This window comes from Zalophus californianus, chromosome 3 (assembly GCF_009762305.2).
Source record: "Zalophus californianus isolate mZalCal1 chromosome 3, mZalCal1.pri.v2, whole genome shotgun sequence".
NCBI classification, from domain to species: Eukaryota; Metazoa; Chordata; class Mammalia; order Carnivora; family Otariidae; genus Zalophus; species Zalophus californianus.
Window position 1 is genome coordinate 28,380,797 of NC_045597.1, and position 15,946 is coordinate 28,396,742.

At 35.1% G+C, this 15,946-nt stretch overlaps 1 protein-coding gene across 1 annotated transcript in view; it reads right to left on the reverse strand.

Moving 5' to 3' along the window:
* Positions 1 to 15,946, reverse strand: part of NDFIP2 (Nedd4 family interacting protein 2) — a 67,824-nt gene that overhangs the window by 4,263 nt on the left and 47,615 nt on the right. The window contains exons 5-6 of the mRNA XM_027589119.1: positions 7,657 to 7,781; positions 2,477 to 2,543 (exon numbers count right to left, since the gene is read on the reverse strand). Of these exons, the coding sequence (XP_027444920.1) occupies positions 2,477 to 2,543; positions 7,657 to 7,781 (192 nt within the window). The remainder of the gene's footprint in view (positions 1 to 2,476; positions 2,544 to 7,656; positions 7,782 to 15,946) is intronic.

Sequence of the window (15,946 nt, forward strand, 5' to 3'; positions counted from 1 at the left end):
TGCCTCCCCAAATTCTTTCAATTTGTTAAGTCCAGATGTATCTAAATTAAAGCAAACCCAGCCATGAAAATCCAGAATTACACAAAAATATATTTATTCCATGATTTCTTTTAATAACAAAGTTACCTAATGCATTTAAGCTGATTCAACTCAGAGAAATCCCATTTTTATAGGAAACTTTCCAATTAATACAACTACTAAGCAAACTAAGACATATTTACTAATAGAAAGTATTCAAGAAAGAATATATTCAAGTAATTTTCTAACAATCGTGGGATAAAACCAGTAAGCCTCTCTAACAATATCAAGTGCCTGTCATCTGTGAAATCTGTATTTGAAGATATATGTTATGTAAATAATTTTAATTATTAGTTCTTATTTTCAAGTATTAACAAAAGACTAATTTATAGTACAAATTTAGATAAGAAGAATCAGGAAAGAATTGGGAAGCAACCACTCTAGTGATTTATTAAATGATTTGGGATAGATCTTATATCTATCAGTATTCTCTTTAACAGCATTTTTAAATAACAACCATTTACATAACAGGAATCCTTTAGTAATTAATAAAACAATGCCTGTGAAATGCTTCAAAGTTTCAGATGAAAAATATTAGCTAAATATAAAAAGCATTAGCATTATTAGTAAATTCTTTGATATACTTATCAAACATAGAATTCTAAGGGAAACATTTATTAACTTCAGTAAATGTTTAACTAGGTAATGGGCGGGGGACAAAACAAAAACAGAAAAACAGAAGATATACACGCATGTAACTTTCCTCATCGAGAGGAGGAGTCTGTCGATTTAAAAATGCAAAGTCCCAAACTAAATTTGTACTCCAACTCCAAGACAGTAACCAAAGCACTAAAAAAAAGCATGGTTATAATAAAGAGAAAAGATAGGAAGATATACAAATAATGACTAAAGCAAGTGGTATAAATTTCAGCTAAATCTGAGCCCATCTGCTTCCTATATCCTAACTCCTTCCATTTGTGACTCCCACTCTGAATTCCACCCTCACGTCCTTCCAGATGCTGTTCAAAGATAATGGTATTGTGATCCAAATGTAGAAGTATTACTGAAAAATGTAAACCAAAATTATTTATGAAATCCCTACTTTTGTCTAAGAAAACTACAGTTTCTAAGACTATTTTGTCCTGCTCAGGCATTTTCTAAAATAAACCAGTTCATATCTAGAAACCAATCATTCAGCAGCTATTGTCTCTCAGTGTTCTACAATGTACTCAACATTCTTCTGAGTATATGTGAGAGCAACATTTTTATTATGGATTAAGTTTTCACAATTCCCTAAATGCTAGATTGTGGTTCTGATGTGAAAATGGGGGATGGTCCTCTGCATTTCACTGGGCCCTATAACTGTCTTCCTAACATCCAATCCTTAATAATATATTTAGAAGCAAATACACTCATTTAATATGCTTAAATACCTACAAGACTTCATATATTTTTTCACTTTTAACTAAGAAATTCAATAACGAGCACAGAATTCAGGCAGTCAGAACACAACAATACAAATAACTGCCTAAACCCTTGTAAGATCTGGCTCCCTAACCAAAATCACAACACTAGAATAATTTCACTATAATTGTTAAGAGAAAGAATACAAGATCTTTAGTGACCTTAACTGACCACTAAGAATTTGTTTCCCTAAAGATCCTAAAGATCCAATACCAGGACTGAACAAAAACTCAATGAGAACACTGCCACCTACTGAAATGCTATTATTTTCTGGTACAATTATGTTACTACAGAAATGTGGGCTTTTAAACCTAAGTAGAGAGGATATTCTTCATGTCAGTAAATAAATCTGAAATGTGGATTAAAGGCATTATGTGATTTTGAGATTAATTTACCATACATCTAGAGTGACAATCACCAGGGAACAAAAATTGGAAATCCATAAAATTCATCAATATTAACAAAAAGACATGCCTTGTAAAAAGAAAACTCAACAGAAGTACTGTGATCGTTGGGCATGAAGCCTTCTTATGCCTGGTTGATTAATGATTAATGCAGGGTACATTTCAAAAGTATAAAGAATGTTTCAATGTTCCAAAAATAAGAAAATGCATAGAACATCCAACTATCCTACTCTCAACATATCCTAGGATCGTTAAAAGAAATTATGCATGTATATTTTCCAAAATAAATGCTAAAGACAATTTTTTTTAATCATTTTAGGATTTTCAAGTTTTGCGATATTCAATTATCATCCAACCACTGATTTTTTAAATTGACAGGCTCTGGATTTTCAATCAGAAATCTCGAGTGCAATGTATAATTATCCAAATAGCTGAGATGATATTAAGTATTTGGATATGAGAATTTTACAGTAGAAAAATTATTTCCACATAAGTTTCAACACAATGTATTTACATCTTACAATTTGGGGAAATATCAAAGTTAAACTAAATGCAAATTAAAAACTGAAATGCATTAGAAACAAACTTACCAAGTACAAGAAATATCCACCAAAGCCAGTACTGTCCATTGAAATATCCAGTAAAATAATCAGAAAACTATGGAGTGAACATAAATATATTAACCCTATTTATGTACCTAAATTTGAAAATCATAGATTAGCCTTAGTTTCAGAACAATTTACCTCAAATCATCTCTTGCACTTAAAACAACACAAAGAGAAAAATAAATACTTAATGACATACATAATTATTTGAGGAAACAAACTCTTTAAAATCTTGTATACAATAGCTAACAAACTTACACAAAGTATTTTAAAAACAAAAATCAGTTTCAAAATTGTAAGAAAGGTAAATTCTATACATCTGAATCCAACTTTCTCATTAAAGAGTTCACATGTCAGTTCTTTTTTCATAATCTCTCAAAGCCACAACTACCATCCCAAACACACTACAGCAACCCGCTGCTTTAGATATTAACACCAAAAGCCACATTAGTTTAATCTTATCAGATGGGGATGTTCAGCTGACCTCTAAAAAGAAGAGCTTTTGACCTTCTGTACACCCCCTACTGTTAATCACTGCCAAGAATACTAGGCACATAAAGACCCCCAACTCATTAGAGTCTTTTTATTTTCAAACTAGATGCTCCAGTATTCAGTTCCCAATAGTAAGCTAAGAACAGCTAAATGAACCTTGAAGTGGCATTTCAACAGTTCCTATTAGTGACCATGGTTGAGAGTTTTATATCCCCTGTGAAATGAGTGTATGAATAGGCAGATGGAAGGCAGAGTCCGGTGATACTGAACACAGGTATCTTTTCCTTGCTTAATCTCTGGATGTCATGATTTATTATTTAAAAAAAATTTTTTTAAGTCAATCTAATTTTTTTCAGTTACTTCAGATAATTCTTCCCTATTATCCTTTAGCACCTAAACAATTTTCCAAAGTTATATTTTGAAAGTGTTTAATATAACCTAGTCTAAAACTACTAAAATTTACTTTGTTTTATTTACTCTGTTTCCATTCACTGGCCTCCAAACCAAATCTAACTAAAAATGATTTTGTCAAATGGAGATTTGCCCTCAAATCTGAAATTAAAAGTATCTCCAACTTTTGGTAATTATTTCCAACTATTCATTGGTAATTTCCACAAAAGTTTAAAAGGTTTAGGGGCGCCTGGGTAGCTCGGTCATTAAGCGTCTGCCTTCAGCTCAGGTCATGATCCCAGGGTCCTGGGTTCAAGCCCCACATCGGGCTCCCTGCTCAGCGGGAAGCCTGCTTCTTCCTCTCCCACTGCCCCTGCTTGTGTTCCCTCTCTCGCTGTGTCTCTCTGTCAAATAAATAAATAAAAATCTTTAAAAAAAAAAAAAAAAACAAAATAAAAATCCTATAGGTTTAGTAATAAACAAAGTACTTATAAATTGTAAATAATGTCACTATTGAGGAAGCATATGTACTAATAATGATTATCTAAATTTGTTTTTTAAAACTTTTTAAGTATTTCTACAGGAAGTATTTACAATTAATAAATGAACCATAATCTAAATTTTCGGCTGAGGTTTTTAGAAATTTCAAAGTTTAAAATTTTTAAAGTATCATTATAGATGCAGATCCCACACACTACATCTTTAAAATATGTACAAGGGAGAACTAAACAACTGGGGAAATATAGCTGGTAAAGTAGGACTGCACTACACTTTTTAATCAAGTGATTAATAATTAGAAATAAAAGATTTTCATATAGGTTTTAGAGTCTTTAAGAATGAAAAGAAATAAAGAACCAAAGCAACACATTTTTAACTTTCTAATTTTTAAATATATTGTAGAATATACTTAAATAAATAATATTACCTGGCAAGAGGCAACCAGAAAAGTAAGAACATCATTCTTCACCAAAAATATTTGCCAAAGCTAGTCTTTATTTACTCCCAAATGAAAAAATATAATCACTTTCACCGTGAAGTCAAAGAAAGACTCACTATGTAAAAAGGATAAACTAATGAGTTTTTGGGTTCATTACTGAGTGAGTAAAAATGTTTTAAAATACCAATAGTCAGAGGGCTGAGCCAAGTTGGGGGTTTAATGAGTAAATCAATCATGTCAACTAGCCAATCACAGGATGCAAAAACCAAATTTTGGAAAATAAATTAACTGACACTAAGAATTTATCTAATTTTGTTTTATTAATATAACACCAGTAGTTTATTGTTTATATCCTGTCTACTTTCAAAAAGAGTTGTTAGTTTTTAAAAAAACATATTCATTTTTAAATAAATAAAAACATCAAAAGCCTTAGAAATAATACCAGAATCAGCTAAAGATATTTAACTTAAATCTAAGTAAATGGAAACTCAGAAACAAAAAGAAAAGCTACAGTATGATTTATAAATTACTTATTGTCTAATAAAATAAAACAACAGGCTTTTAGGAGAAAACCTTTCTCTCAGCACTTCACAGGGCATTTATTGCTTAGAGCATTATAATAAAAGTCCAAGTACAGTGTCACAGAGGCAGGACAGAATTAGGAGAAGAGGCATGGAATTGAGACCAACCTAGATTGTAATCCAACAAACTGTGGGATATTGAGCAAGTTATTTGACTTTTTTTATTCTTAGCTTTTATCATCAATAAAATGTCTGGATTATCATGAGCATCACTGATACAAGCAGGAGTCAAGAATTTGATGTTTGTAATGAATTATGTTTGCAATACAGTAAGTACTCAATGAAATGCAGCTATTATTATTTGATACAAAAGATTTTTAAAAATCTTTTTCTCATATCAATTCTCAATACACACTAAAGGCATAATATTAACCTTAACCCAGTAGCAGTATTTTATTTTTTTTTAAAGGCCCATTTTATGTGGTTTTTTTTAAAAGTTTATTTTTTTTTAAGTAATCTCTACACCCCACGTGAGGCTTGAACTCACGACCCCAAGATTGAGAGTCACATGCTCTTCTGACTGAGCCGGCCAGTGCCCCTCAGTAGTGGTATTTTAAAGGGAAACGAAACAGTTCTGGTGATCAAACTTGATGCAATCCCCAGTATTTGAATTTAAGTTCCCCATCTTATCACATCAGATGGAGTTAATTACTAGATAAACAAACCCCTCTCAACTAGGGGTATTATAAGAGAATTAGGCCCTAATACCCTTAACAGCACAGGTTGCATATAATGGACCGGACTTTTTTTTTTTTAATGAATCTAGAATACACAAACTTACTAAGTTTAGAAGAGTTGAGAAAACAATCCTCAAATCATTTTCTGTGTTCTGTGACTAAGAAATCCATTTGAATAATAGTAATTAATTCTATTACTAACATAATAATAACCACTGGACACATCTAGTGTCAACTCTGTTGAGGTTTTTCTAGTAATAACTTCTGCAAGGCCAGGGATCGTGCTTTATCTTTGTATGCTCCCTAACACCTTAACAGATTTATGATTATAGTGGGAATTCACTTCACATTTTTATTTATTTATTTTTTAAAGATTTTATTTATTTGAGACAGAGAACAAGCAGGGGTGGAAGGGTAGAGGGAGGGGGAGAGAGAGAAAGAGAGAGAGAGAGAGAGAAGCAGACTCCCTGGTGAGCAGGAAACCTGACATGGGACTCGATCCCAGGACTCTGGGATCATGACCTAAGCCGAAGGCAGACACTTAACCGACTGAGTCACCCAAGTGCCCCCACTTCACATTTTTAAAAATGAAATTAGAAAAAGAATCTGCCAGGGGGCTGTTCTTACATTGGCTCAGATTTTGATCATCTGAGAAGGCGGCAAGTCTTAGGTACTACCCAAGAATCAACTGATTAATAACCAAAATCTGTATCTGGTCTGAACAGAGATAAGGTCTGATAAGATTACTGATACTCTGGGAAGCAGTAAGTTTAAAAATAATGAAGAAACACGTTAGGTCCACAGTTTTAATTTCTTAAATCAATGTGATGATGTAGGTGCATAACTGAAGTGTCTGAAGCACTTAAAAAAGCTGACATTTTAGTATGTGATTCTACAGAATATTTGAGGATCTGACTCATTCAATTAGAAATCAATGTTTAAATAAATGATTTGTAGAAATTATGCATTTTATCAATTGTATAGTAGCACTTAAATATGTGGGTTACTTTTAAGAAAACTTACTAAAACAATCAATAAAACCACTTTTTTTTTTTTTTAAGTGATAGTGTCGTGTAGTGATCTCTGTGGTGTGGGGCCCAATGTGGAGCCCTATGCAGGGCTTGAACTCATGATCCTGAGGATCAAGACCTGAGCTGAGATCAAAAGATGGATGCTTAACCTACTGAGCCACCCAGGTGCCCCAAAACCACTCTTGATCATTCTCCTAGGACTTATCCTAAAGAAACTAGGGACAAAGCTTTGTAAAAAGGAGCCAAAAGGGGCCTTCAATAGGCAAAGGTAAAGAGCTGGGGGAAGAATATGCTAACAATACTACTGCTGATGGAATGGTTACAGAAAATTATTTTGGGACAAGCTGCTGAGATGGAAAAAGAAAAGGACTTAGGATTATCTCCCTACACACCATGTTGTAAGTGATAAGAAGTAGACAGAGGGTAAATTCCAGAAACAACAGGGAAATAAGAAAGGTGGAGAAGGAACATAAGGGAAAAAAAGGTGAGTTCTGGTAGCCACCTCAGAGGCCTTAGTTAACTTTTGAGCTCTTAATGTTACTAAAAGAAAGAGTGAGAGGATAATTAAGTCCTTGAGAATTCTACTAACCAACAGAAAATGTTCTGTTTTAACGGATGGTAGGCATGCCTGCGCTGTATCACAACAGTCGCAGCCTGGTTTACTGAGCACATGCATTTGTGCAGCAACTGGACAAGTGCTTGAATTGTATTACCTCTAGTCCTCAGAGAAATCCTGAAAGGCAGGACTACCAGCTTATTATGAAGAAATGCTCACAACAATTTAAAAACGTAAAGTTAAAACGCTGATATAAATATGAATAAGATTCAAACTCAAATTTTTGACTTCAAAGCTCTTTCCATGTAGTAACAAGCTCTCATGTAATAAAGTTACAAAATGTTCACACCACAGAGATCACTACAATAACAAGTCTAAAAGGGTTAAGAATAAGTCTCAAAATAATTGATTCATATATGTAAAATGAACATTTATGAACCACACAAGAAATTTCATATATTTTAATGAAATAAAAGCGATAGAGGCTATTAAAACACTCACCCTAACAATAAGAATCCATTTGATCAATGAAAGTCCAAATCCACAGATGGCACCATACCTTCCAGCTATGGTATTGGTGATACAGAAGGATAAACAAAATCCAAGCCAGTTGAAAATAAATGCCACTAAAAGCAAGAAAAATAGTCCTTTTAAAGACCACACTTTGGAAACAAATTAACAGACATAATATTAACAATACTTCATTGCACCATGGAAATAACAATTCCCTTTCTCTTGACTGTACCAATTAAGTCTTGTTTATAAACTATACCTTTTGCAAATATATTAGTTATTAACTATACATTAACAAACAGGTAAGCTTGGTTTCTTGTCAATTTGATCAATAGGAATCAATTCCTTGAAACTTACCACCAACAGGTGAAACTACATTTTTAAACCACCTAAAAAACCAAGTCACAAGGTAACTCCCATGTGATCCCACCCAAGAATTCTAACCTAAGCAATCAGCCAACCAAACTGCATTTTTTTAAAAGCAATATTAAAGATGAGCCAAATAAATTATAAAATACTTCCAGAGAAGGTAGTGTTCATTGCCTCTTCGTCCTACCTACTGAAACCTGCTTTTCCCCCTTTTCAGGATCCCACCCACCTACAGAGCATCCATAAGTATGGACCCCATACTTAACCCGAAAAGGTGGGTCCTGAGTGGTCTGGGAAAAATCACAGGAGGCCAAAACTCCCTGCCATTTTTTTTTTTTAAATAGGACTTCTGAACAGCATTCTTTGGTTCTTAAAAACACATCAAGGAGATAGAGGATGGAATATAGGTTAAATAACAGTGGCTCTAGGTTGTTCATTGTTGAAACTGAGTGATAAATACACAGAGGTTATTTATACTCTTGCCTAGTTTGAGAATTTCTACAATGTTTTTTTAAAAAACAAAAACAAAAAAACTCCTTATCCAGTGGATGACTAGTTTGGATATAACATCTGGAACTTCTGCCTGGATTCTACTATCAGCCCGAGGATTAAAGTGTAACTCCACAAGGGCTAGGGAGTGAAGAAAATCAAAGAAAAGCAGAGCCTCAGAACTGACACTTGCTGTGGCTGAGGTCTGCTTGTCTATCTGCTTGCCTATGGATTTTCTGGTTTGTGAGATAATATTCTATTTAAAAGAGCCGAGTAAGGGTTTTCTGTTACTTGTAGCAGAAACCATTTTAACATAGGTCCTTGAGATATAATCAGAGTGCCCTGTGTCCAAGATATTAACATTATCAAAATAAGAACAGTAACGATAATAAAACCGAAGATCAATTTGAGCAGAACTCTGGTCCTGTTCAGTGCCCATCCTCTTACCTTCAGTATCTCTAACCTACCCTCAGGGAAACAAAGTAAATTACCTAGAGAAATGCTGATTTTTCAGAATTCTGAAGACAAAGAGGAAACATTTTAAGATAAGTTTAAATGAAATAGCTATTTCTTCAAAGCAATTCCCCTACTCCTATAATTTCTTCCTTCCTAATGCCTTCTGGGCACAGTTTTCTTGGTCATTTATGGCAAGCTATGTTATATGGTACAATAGTCAGGAGAATGAATTTTGAAATAAGAGACGTGTTTGAGCCACAGTGTGACATATATCACTCACTAGACTCACTGCTGACTTCCACGAGCCACAATTCTCTGATCGGCAGGACCTATTTCACAAGTCTGATAAGGGGATTAAGCAAGATCATGAATTTAAAGAGCTTAGCTTAGCACAGTATAGAACCTGGCACATGGTGACTGCTAAGAAATGTTAACCATTATTACTACCCATACAAAATGATATTTTTAGAGTAGCTTGTATCTTTTCTGCAAAAAAGAAAAAATTCAGGAGACACTACTGGAAATAAAACTTGCTCACACTCCACATTTTCTTTTTTATAAACCTAGATACTGATCAGTATTCGGCTATCTTCTAGATCTGTGCTATCTAATGCCACGAGCCACACTGCTTTGTCTACTTGCTCCAGGAACCCACCCTAACTCTACAAAGGTTGCTATTTAAATTTCAAGTAAATGAAATTTCAAATTTAGTCCCTCAGTCACACCAGCCACATTTCAAGCGTTCAGTGGTCACATTTAGCTTGTAGCTATCATATTGGACAGCGGAGAGAGAATTAGTTCCATGGTCAGAGAATAATACACTATTAGATACAGCTGCTCTACATCTAATTGGTTAATATCTGTGTTATCTGTGGAGAAAAACATGCAACAGCTGATCAAAAAATAAGTTGATATCTCTTTAAAATACATAATGTGCATTAATGAACCGCAGCAGAGACTCCCAAACCAGTGTCCCATATATATGCTAGTGACAGGCTGAGCGAGCTCCTCTCTTCCTCCTCAGCAGGCAGGTGAGATCTGGGCAGAGCACAGACGGCCACCAGCCCTGAGCACCTTATTCCCGGATCCTGCGTGCTATAAACATTCCATCATTTCGTAAGCATGTCATGCTGTTAAAACACAGGAAGCACTGATGGAGAAAATACAAAACAGCAAAATATTCCAAAAGTGCATTTTTACCTTTGAGTGTGTGTATGTTTAGTTTTGGGGAAAATTAATTCAAACACTGTTTTCCTTAAAACAGATTTACCAATATCTACTATACATATAATTGTACTCACATCAGAAATAAGATACAAAATAACAAAAAAGTACCTACTGAGTCATTGTGTTTTCTTTTTGCTCTCTGCCAGCAGTATGGATTCCTAGAAGCTGTGCTCATGTAATATAATGTGTTATGGACTGAACTGTGTCTCCTCAAAATTCAGACTGAAGCTCTAACCAGTGTGACTGTATTTTGAGACAGGGCCTTTAAGAAGATAATTAAGGTTATAAAGGTAGAGCCCTTATCCACTAGGATTGGTGTCCTTATAGGAAGAGAAGAGACACCAGAGAGCTCTCTCTCCACCCACATGTAGGAAAGAGACCATGGGAGGAAATGGCAAGACAGCTGTCCACAAGCCAGGAAGAGAATCCTCACCCAAACCCTAATTTTCCAGCACTTTGATCTTGGACTTCTAGACAGTCTCCAGAACTGTGAGAAAATAAATTTCCACTATTTAAACCATCCAGTTGATGGTATTTGTCATGGCAGCTCTAAGAGACTAATACATAACTTTATCCTTCTGTAACTGGGTTAAACACTGGGAAAACAGTGAAGTTGGTGACGACTCAAGCATAGATACACTTTTTAGGCCCCTTGGCCCATAAGGTAGCAAATAAAGCTGAACAGGTCCTTAAAATACAGAAAGGGCAGAAGCATTCAATTCTAAATCCTCTATGACATGCCTGAGTCGGCAAAAGAGAATTTAATAAATGTATGCTAAACCTTAAGTGTATAAAATCCATAAAATTAGGAACAACATATAGTAGAGGCAGGCAAACATATACATGCCTCTAGAAAAAAAGACAAGAACACTTTTCTCTTAGCTCTACTTCATTCATGCCATGTTTCCCTGAAAACCTAAGACAAATTAGGAAGCTTAAAAGGTGTAGGGCACCTATTCCCCACACAGTAAGGCCCAACATGGAATCCAAAGAAGCAAAAGTCTTATATAGCCTATATTCCTTAGAAAAAGTAAGATTTGGGGTAGCAAGCAGCAGGAAGCAGAGCAATTAACTCAGAAAAGTTGGTAAAAAGAATGCTTACTGTTGCTCCAGTTACACTTTCCACATTCACCTTCCAGTGCTTCTTTATAAGAAAGTGAGTCAGACAGGTTAATGACATTTGAAAGAAGGCTACCACTTTAAATCACGTAAAAGGTGAATGCTCAGGTAAGGATGGGGAAGGAGAACATTACTACTACCTTCACCTAACAGCACTTTATAATTTATGACATTTCACATATTTTAATTTAATTGATCCTCGCATTAGTCTTTTAAGAAGGGCAAGGTCAGAATTAATTCCATTTACAGAAGGACAAATGGAGACTTAGAACAGTGAAATGCCACATAAACTCGCAAAGCAAGAGGTATAGTAAGACAGGAGCATCCAGGTCTTTCACCTCTCCAGTAACCGTTTTATTATACCACCAACCTACAAAAAGAGGGGAGCAAGATAACCTAGAAAGCAGTATTGTACACCACAGTTTATCCTTTAACTAATAAGACTTTACTTTTAAATTTCCAAAAGCCGCAAGATACTTATTAATAACAAAGGGGAAACTTTATAGTGAAGAAAGCTGGCAGACACCATCTTAACCTGATGAGAGTTGGCATCACCAGCAATAAGACATAACTATAGATCACTACCTCCTGATATGATGCACTGAGAAGGGCACATCATTTCTATGGTATAGAAGAAGAAGAAGGAAGGAAGAAGGAAGGGAGGGGGAGGAGGAGGAGGAAGGAAGGGAGGAGGAAGGAAGGGAGGAGGAGGGGGGAAGGGGGGAGGAGGAGGGGGAGGAGGAGGGGGAGGAGGGGGAGGAGGGGGAGGGGGGAAGGAGAAGGAGGAGGAGGGAGGAGGAGGAGGAGGAGGGAGGAGGAGGAGCAGAAGGAGAAGGAGGAGAAGGAGGAGAAGGAGGAGAAGGAGGAGAAGGAGGAGAAGGAGAAGGAGAAGGAGAAGCAGAAGAAGAAGAAGAAGAAAGAAATGCATAACCTGAATCTAATCATGAGGAAATATCAGGTAAATCCAAATTGAGAGACATTCTACATAACAACTGGTCCATATTCTTCAAAAGAATCAAAGTCATAAGAAAAAAAGACTAAAAAACTGTTCTTCAATTAAGAACAGACTAAAGCAAAATGGCAATGAAATACAATATATAATCCCGGACTATAAAAAGGACACCAGTGGGGGGTGCCTGGGTGGCTCAGTCATTAAGTGTCTTGCCTTCGGCTCAGGTCATGATCCCGAGGTCCTGGGATCAGCCCCACAACAGGCTCCCTGCTCTGCGGGAAGCCTGTTTCTCCCTCTCCCACTCCCCCTGCTTGTGTTCCCTCTCTTGCTGTGTCTCTGTCAAACGAATAAAATTTTTTTAAAAAAAAGAAAAAAAGAACACCAATGGTACAACTGGTAAAATTTGAATAAGGTCTGTAAACTAGTTAGTACTATTTCATAATGTTAATTTCCTAATATTGATCATTGCACTGATGTTACATAAAATGTTAATACTTGAGAAAACCAGATGAAAGTTACATGACAATTGTATTATTTTTGCAAATTTTTCCTAAGTTTTAAATTTAAAGATGTAAAGTTTAAAAAGTTTTAAATTTTTAAAAATCTGATACTTGTTTTGAAAATAAACAAAAGAAAATCATAAATGAATATACATATGATCCTAACAATGAGCACTTATTTCTTCAATCACAGAAAAATTCTTAATACATATAAATGCACTAGGTTTCAAAGACATCAAGTTCCTAGACAAGGAATCAATTTCACTAAACTTAATTCTGAATTGCATACAGGTAAATTTCTCTCTTATCCTCAAACAATTCTCCTCATTTAATCAATTAGCCATTAAGAAAGACATGATGCTAACAATTTATTAGTTTTAAGACATTTCAGCTAAATTATAAGCAATGAGATGACCAAAACAAATTTTTTCTTGTAAACAAGTTTAATGCTTCACAAATACTACATGACTTTCTTAAGGTATAGTTACAATTTTTTTTTTTAAGATTTTTATTTGAGAGAGAGAGAGAGAGACTGCATGCACAAGCGGTGGGGGGGGTGGGGGAGGAAGGAGGGAGAGGAAGAAGTAGACTCCCTGCTGAGCAGGGAGCCTGATGCAGGGCTTAATAATCCTAGGACCTTGGGATCATGAGCTGAGCCAAAGGCAGAAGCTAAACTGAGCCACCCAGGTGCCCTGTAGTTACAATTCTTAAGTGTTCCTTTTCTGGATTCACTTACCATCTACAACATCACCTAAAAGCTATATAATTATAAACCCAGCTCTATCTGGACAGAACAAGTCATCAATGTATTGTTTTTCAGTATGTGTGATGCCCAGACAATCTCTTTAAGAATTTTAACTTTTATGACTTGTCCATGGTAGGTGCTCAAAACTGCTTATTAGTGAATACAGATGCTCAATATCATCAATCCTTGGGGAAATGCAAATTGAACCACAATGAGATACTACCACACATCTATTAGAACAGCTATAATTTTAAAAATTGTCAGTACCACATACTAGTGAGGATCAGAGCAACAGAAACTCACCGCTGGTGGGAATGCACAGTGGTACAGCCACTTTGGTAACACAGTTTGGCAATTTCTTACAATTCAGAATTCACATTTCAAAACAGTATTCTAATTCCTTTTAAAATTACAATTTAATATGTCTTTAAATGTGTTTCCCTCAAGTCTAAAATGGGAATAATGGGGGCTCCTGTGAGCTCAGTTAAACGTCCAACTTGTGATTTTGGCTCAGGTCATGATCTTAGGGATTGTGGGATCGAGCCCCACGTCGAGCTCTGTGCTCAGTGGGGAATCTGCTTGAGGTTCTTCTCTGTCCCTCTCCCTCTGCCTCTGCCCCCCCCACTTATGCTCTCTCTCAAATAAATCCATACATCTTTAAAAAAATAAAAATAAAGTAAAATGGGAATAATACAGGTGATTAATTTTTACCATAGCATGAATATTCTTCAATTCTAAAGATTCACACATGGTACAAAATTTCTTAAACAGAGTCTATTACGTTTTTAAGCATTATAGTTCAAGGTCATTTCCGCAGACTATCAATTATCCAGTGGACTAAATCTTAGTTTCTAGCTTTTAACTAACAAATAATTGACTTCCATTCCACTCTTTTAAAAACTCTTAAAAATAAGATCAGATACAAGTACGTATGAGGCATTCTGCTCTGACACTTCAAGGGATTATGAGAAGCAAAAATTATTAAGGATACATATCTTTCTTTATATTTTCTGAACACGAACATGCAATTATTTTACCAAATTTATGTGTAAACTTGTTTAGGATTACATGTGGTAAGAGATGGAAATGTGGATGCTGTAAGAGAGAAGTGAAGAATTAAACCATCATAAAGTTCTAATTTGAAATATTCTTATTGATATTCACTGTAGTTTTATTCACACAACTTATTATACCTGAAATGTTTAAGTTATAAACCACGTTAAAGAAAATCTGTTTCTGACAAGAGGTGTTGGTAAGGATGTGGAGAAAAAGGAACCCTCATGCACTGTCGGTGGGAATGCAAGCCGGTGCAGTCAGTGTGGAAAACAGTATGGAGGCTCCTCAGAAAGTTAAAAATAGAACTATCCTATGACCCAGTAATCACACTACTGGGTATTTACCCGAAAAATAAGAAAACACTAGTTCAAAAGGATATATGCACCCCTATGTTTACTGCAGCATTATTTACAATAGCCAAATTATGAAACAGCCCCTAGTGTCCTTCGATAGATGAATGGCTAAAGATGTACACACACAAACACACACACAAAGTAATATTATTCAGTCATAAAAAAGAATGTTATCTTGCCATCTGCAACAACATGGACGGAGCTAGAGAGTATAATGTTAGGTGAATTAAGTCCAAGAAAGACAAATACACCGTGGAATTTAAGAAATAAAACAAACAAGTAAAAAAAAGGGGGGGTGCGGAGAGAGAGATACACCAAGAAACAGACTATAGAGAACAAACTGATGGTTACCAGAGGGGATGTGGGGGGCGGGGGGGAGGTGAAATAGGTGAAGGGGATTAAGAGTACACTTATCATGATGAGCACTGAGCAATGTAGAGAACTGCTGAGTCACTACAGTATATTGTACACCGCAAACTAATATAACACCATATATTAACTATACTGAAATTAAATTTTAAAAACTTAGTAACATTTTAAAAAGAAAATCTATTTCTGAACCACAGAAATAGAAAAAAGAATAGAATCTAAATAACAGCTACTAGATGAAGCATGAAAAACATAGCAAGCTGCAATTTGAAGAATAGCCACTAGATGGTAGTGATTACAAATAAATCTATGCTTATCAAAGCAAATACACTCAAACACTGGCCTACAACCTACCAGAAAAAAATATATCAGGAAATGAAGTCCAAAAATAATTTATAATTTTACTCTTATAATATTGGTGCAATATTTGTAGAATAGGGAACATAAAAAAAATAAGTTATAAAGATATCATTTAGTAAAAATGTAGTAAAAGCAGGTAATTTACACTAAATACATGAAATATATATCTTCGTATTAATACACCACAGGTCAAAAATAAAGGCAACTAAGTGTGTAGGTTACCAAACATTTGCAACAGTGTTTTATCATCAAAATGTTTCCAAATCTAAAAAAGGGGGGGGCT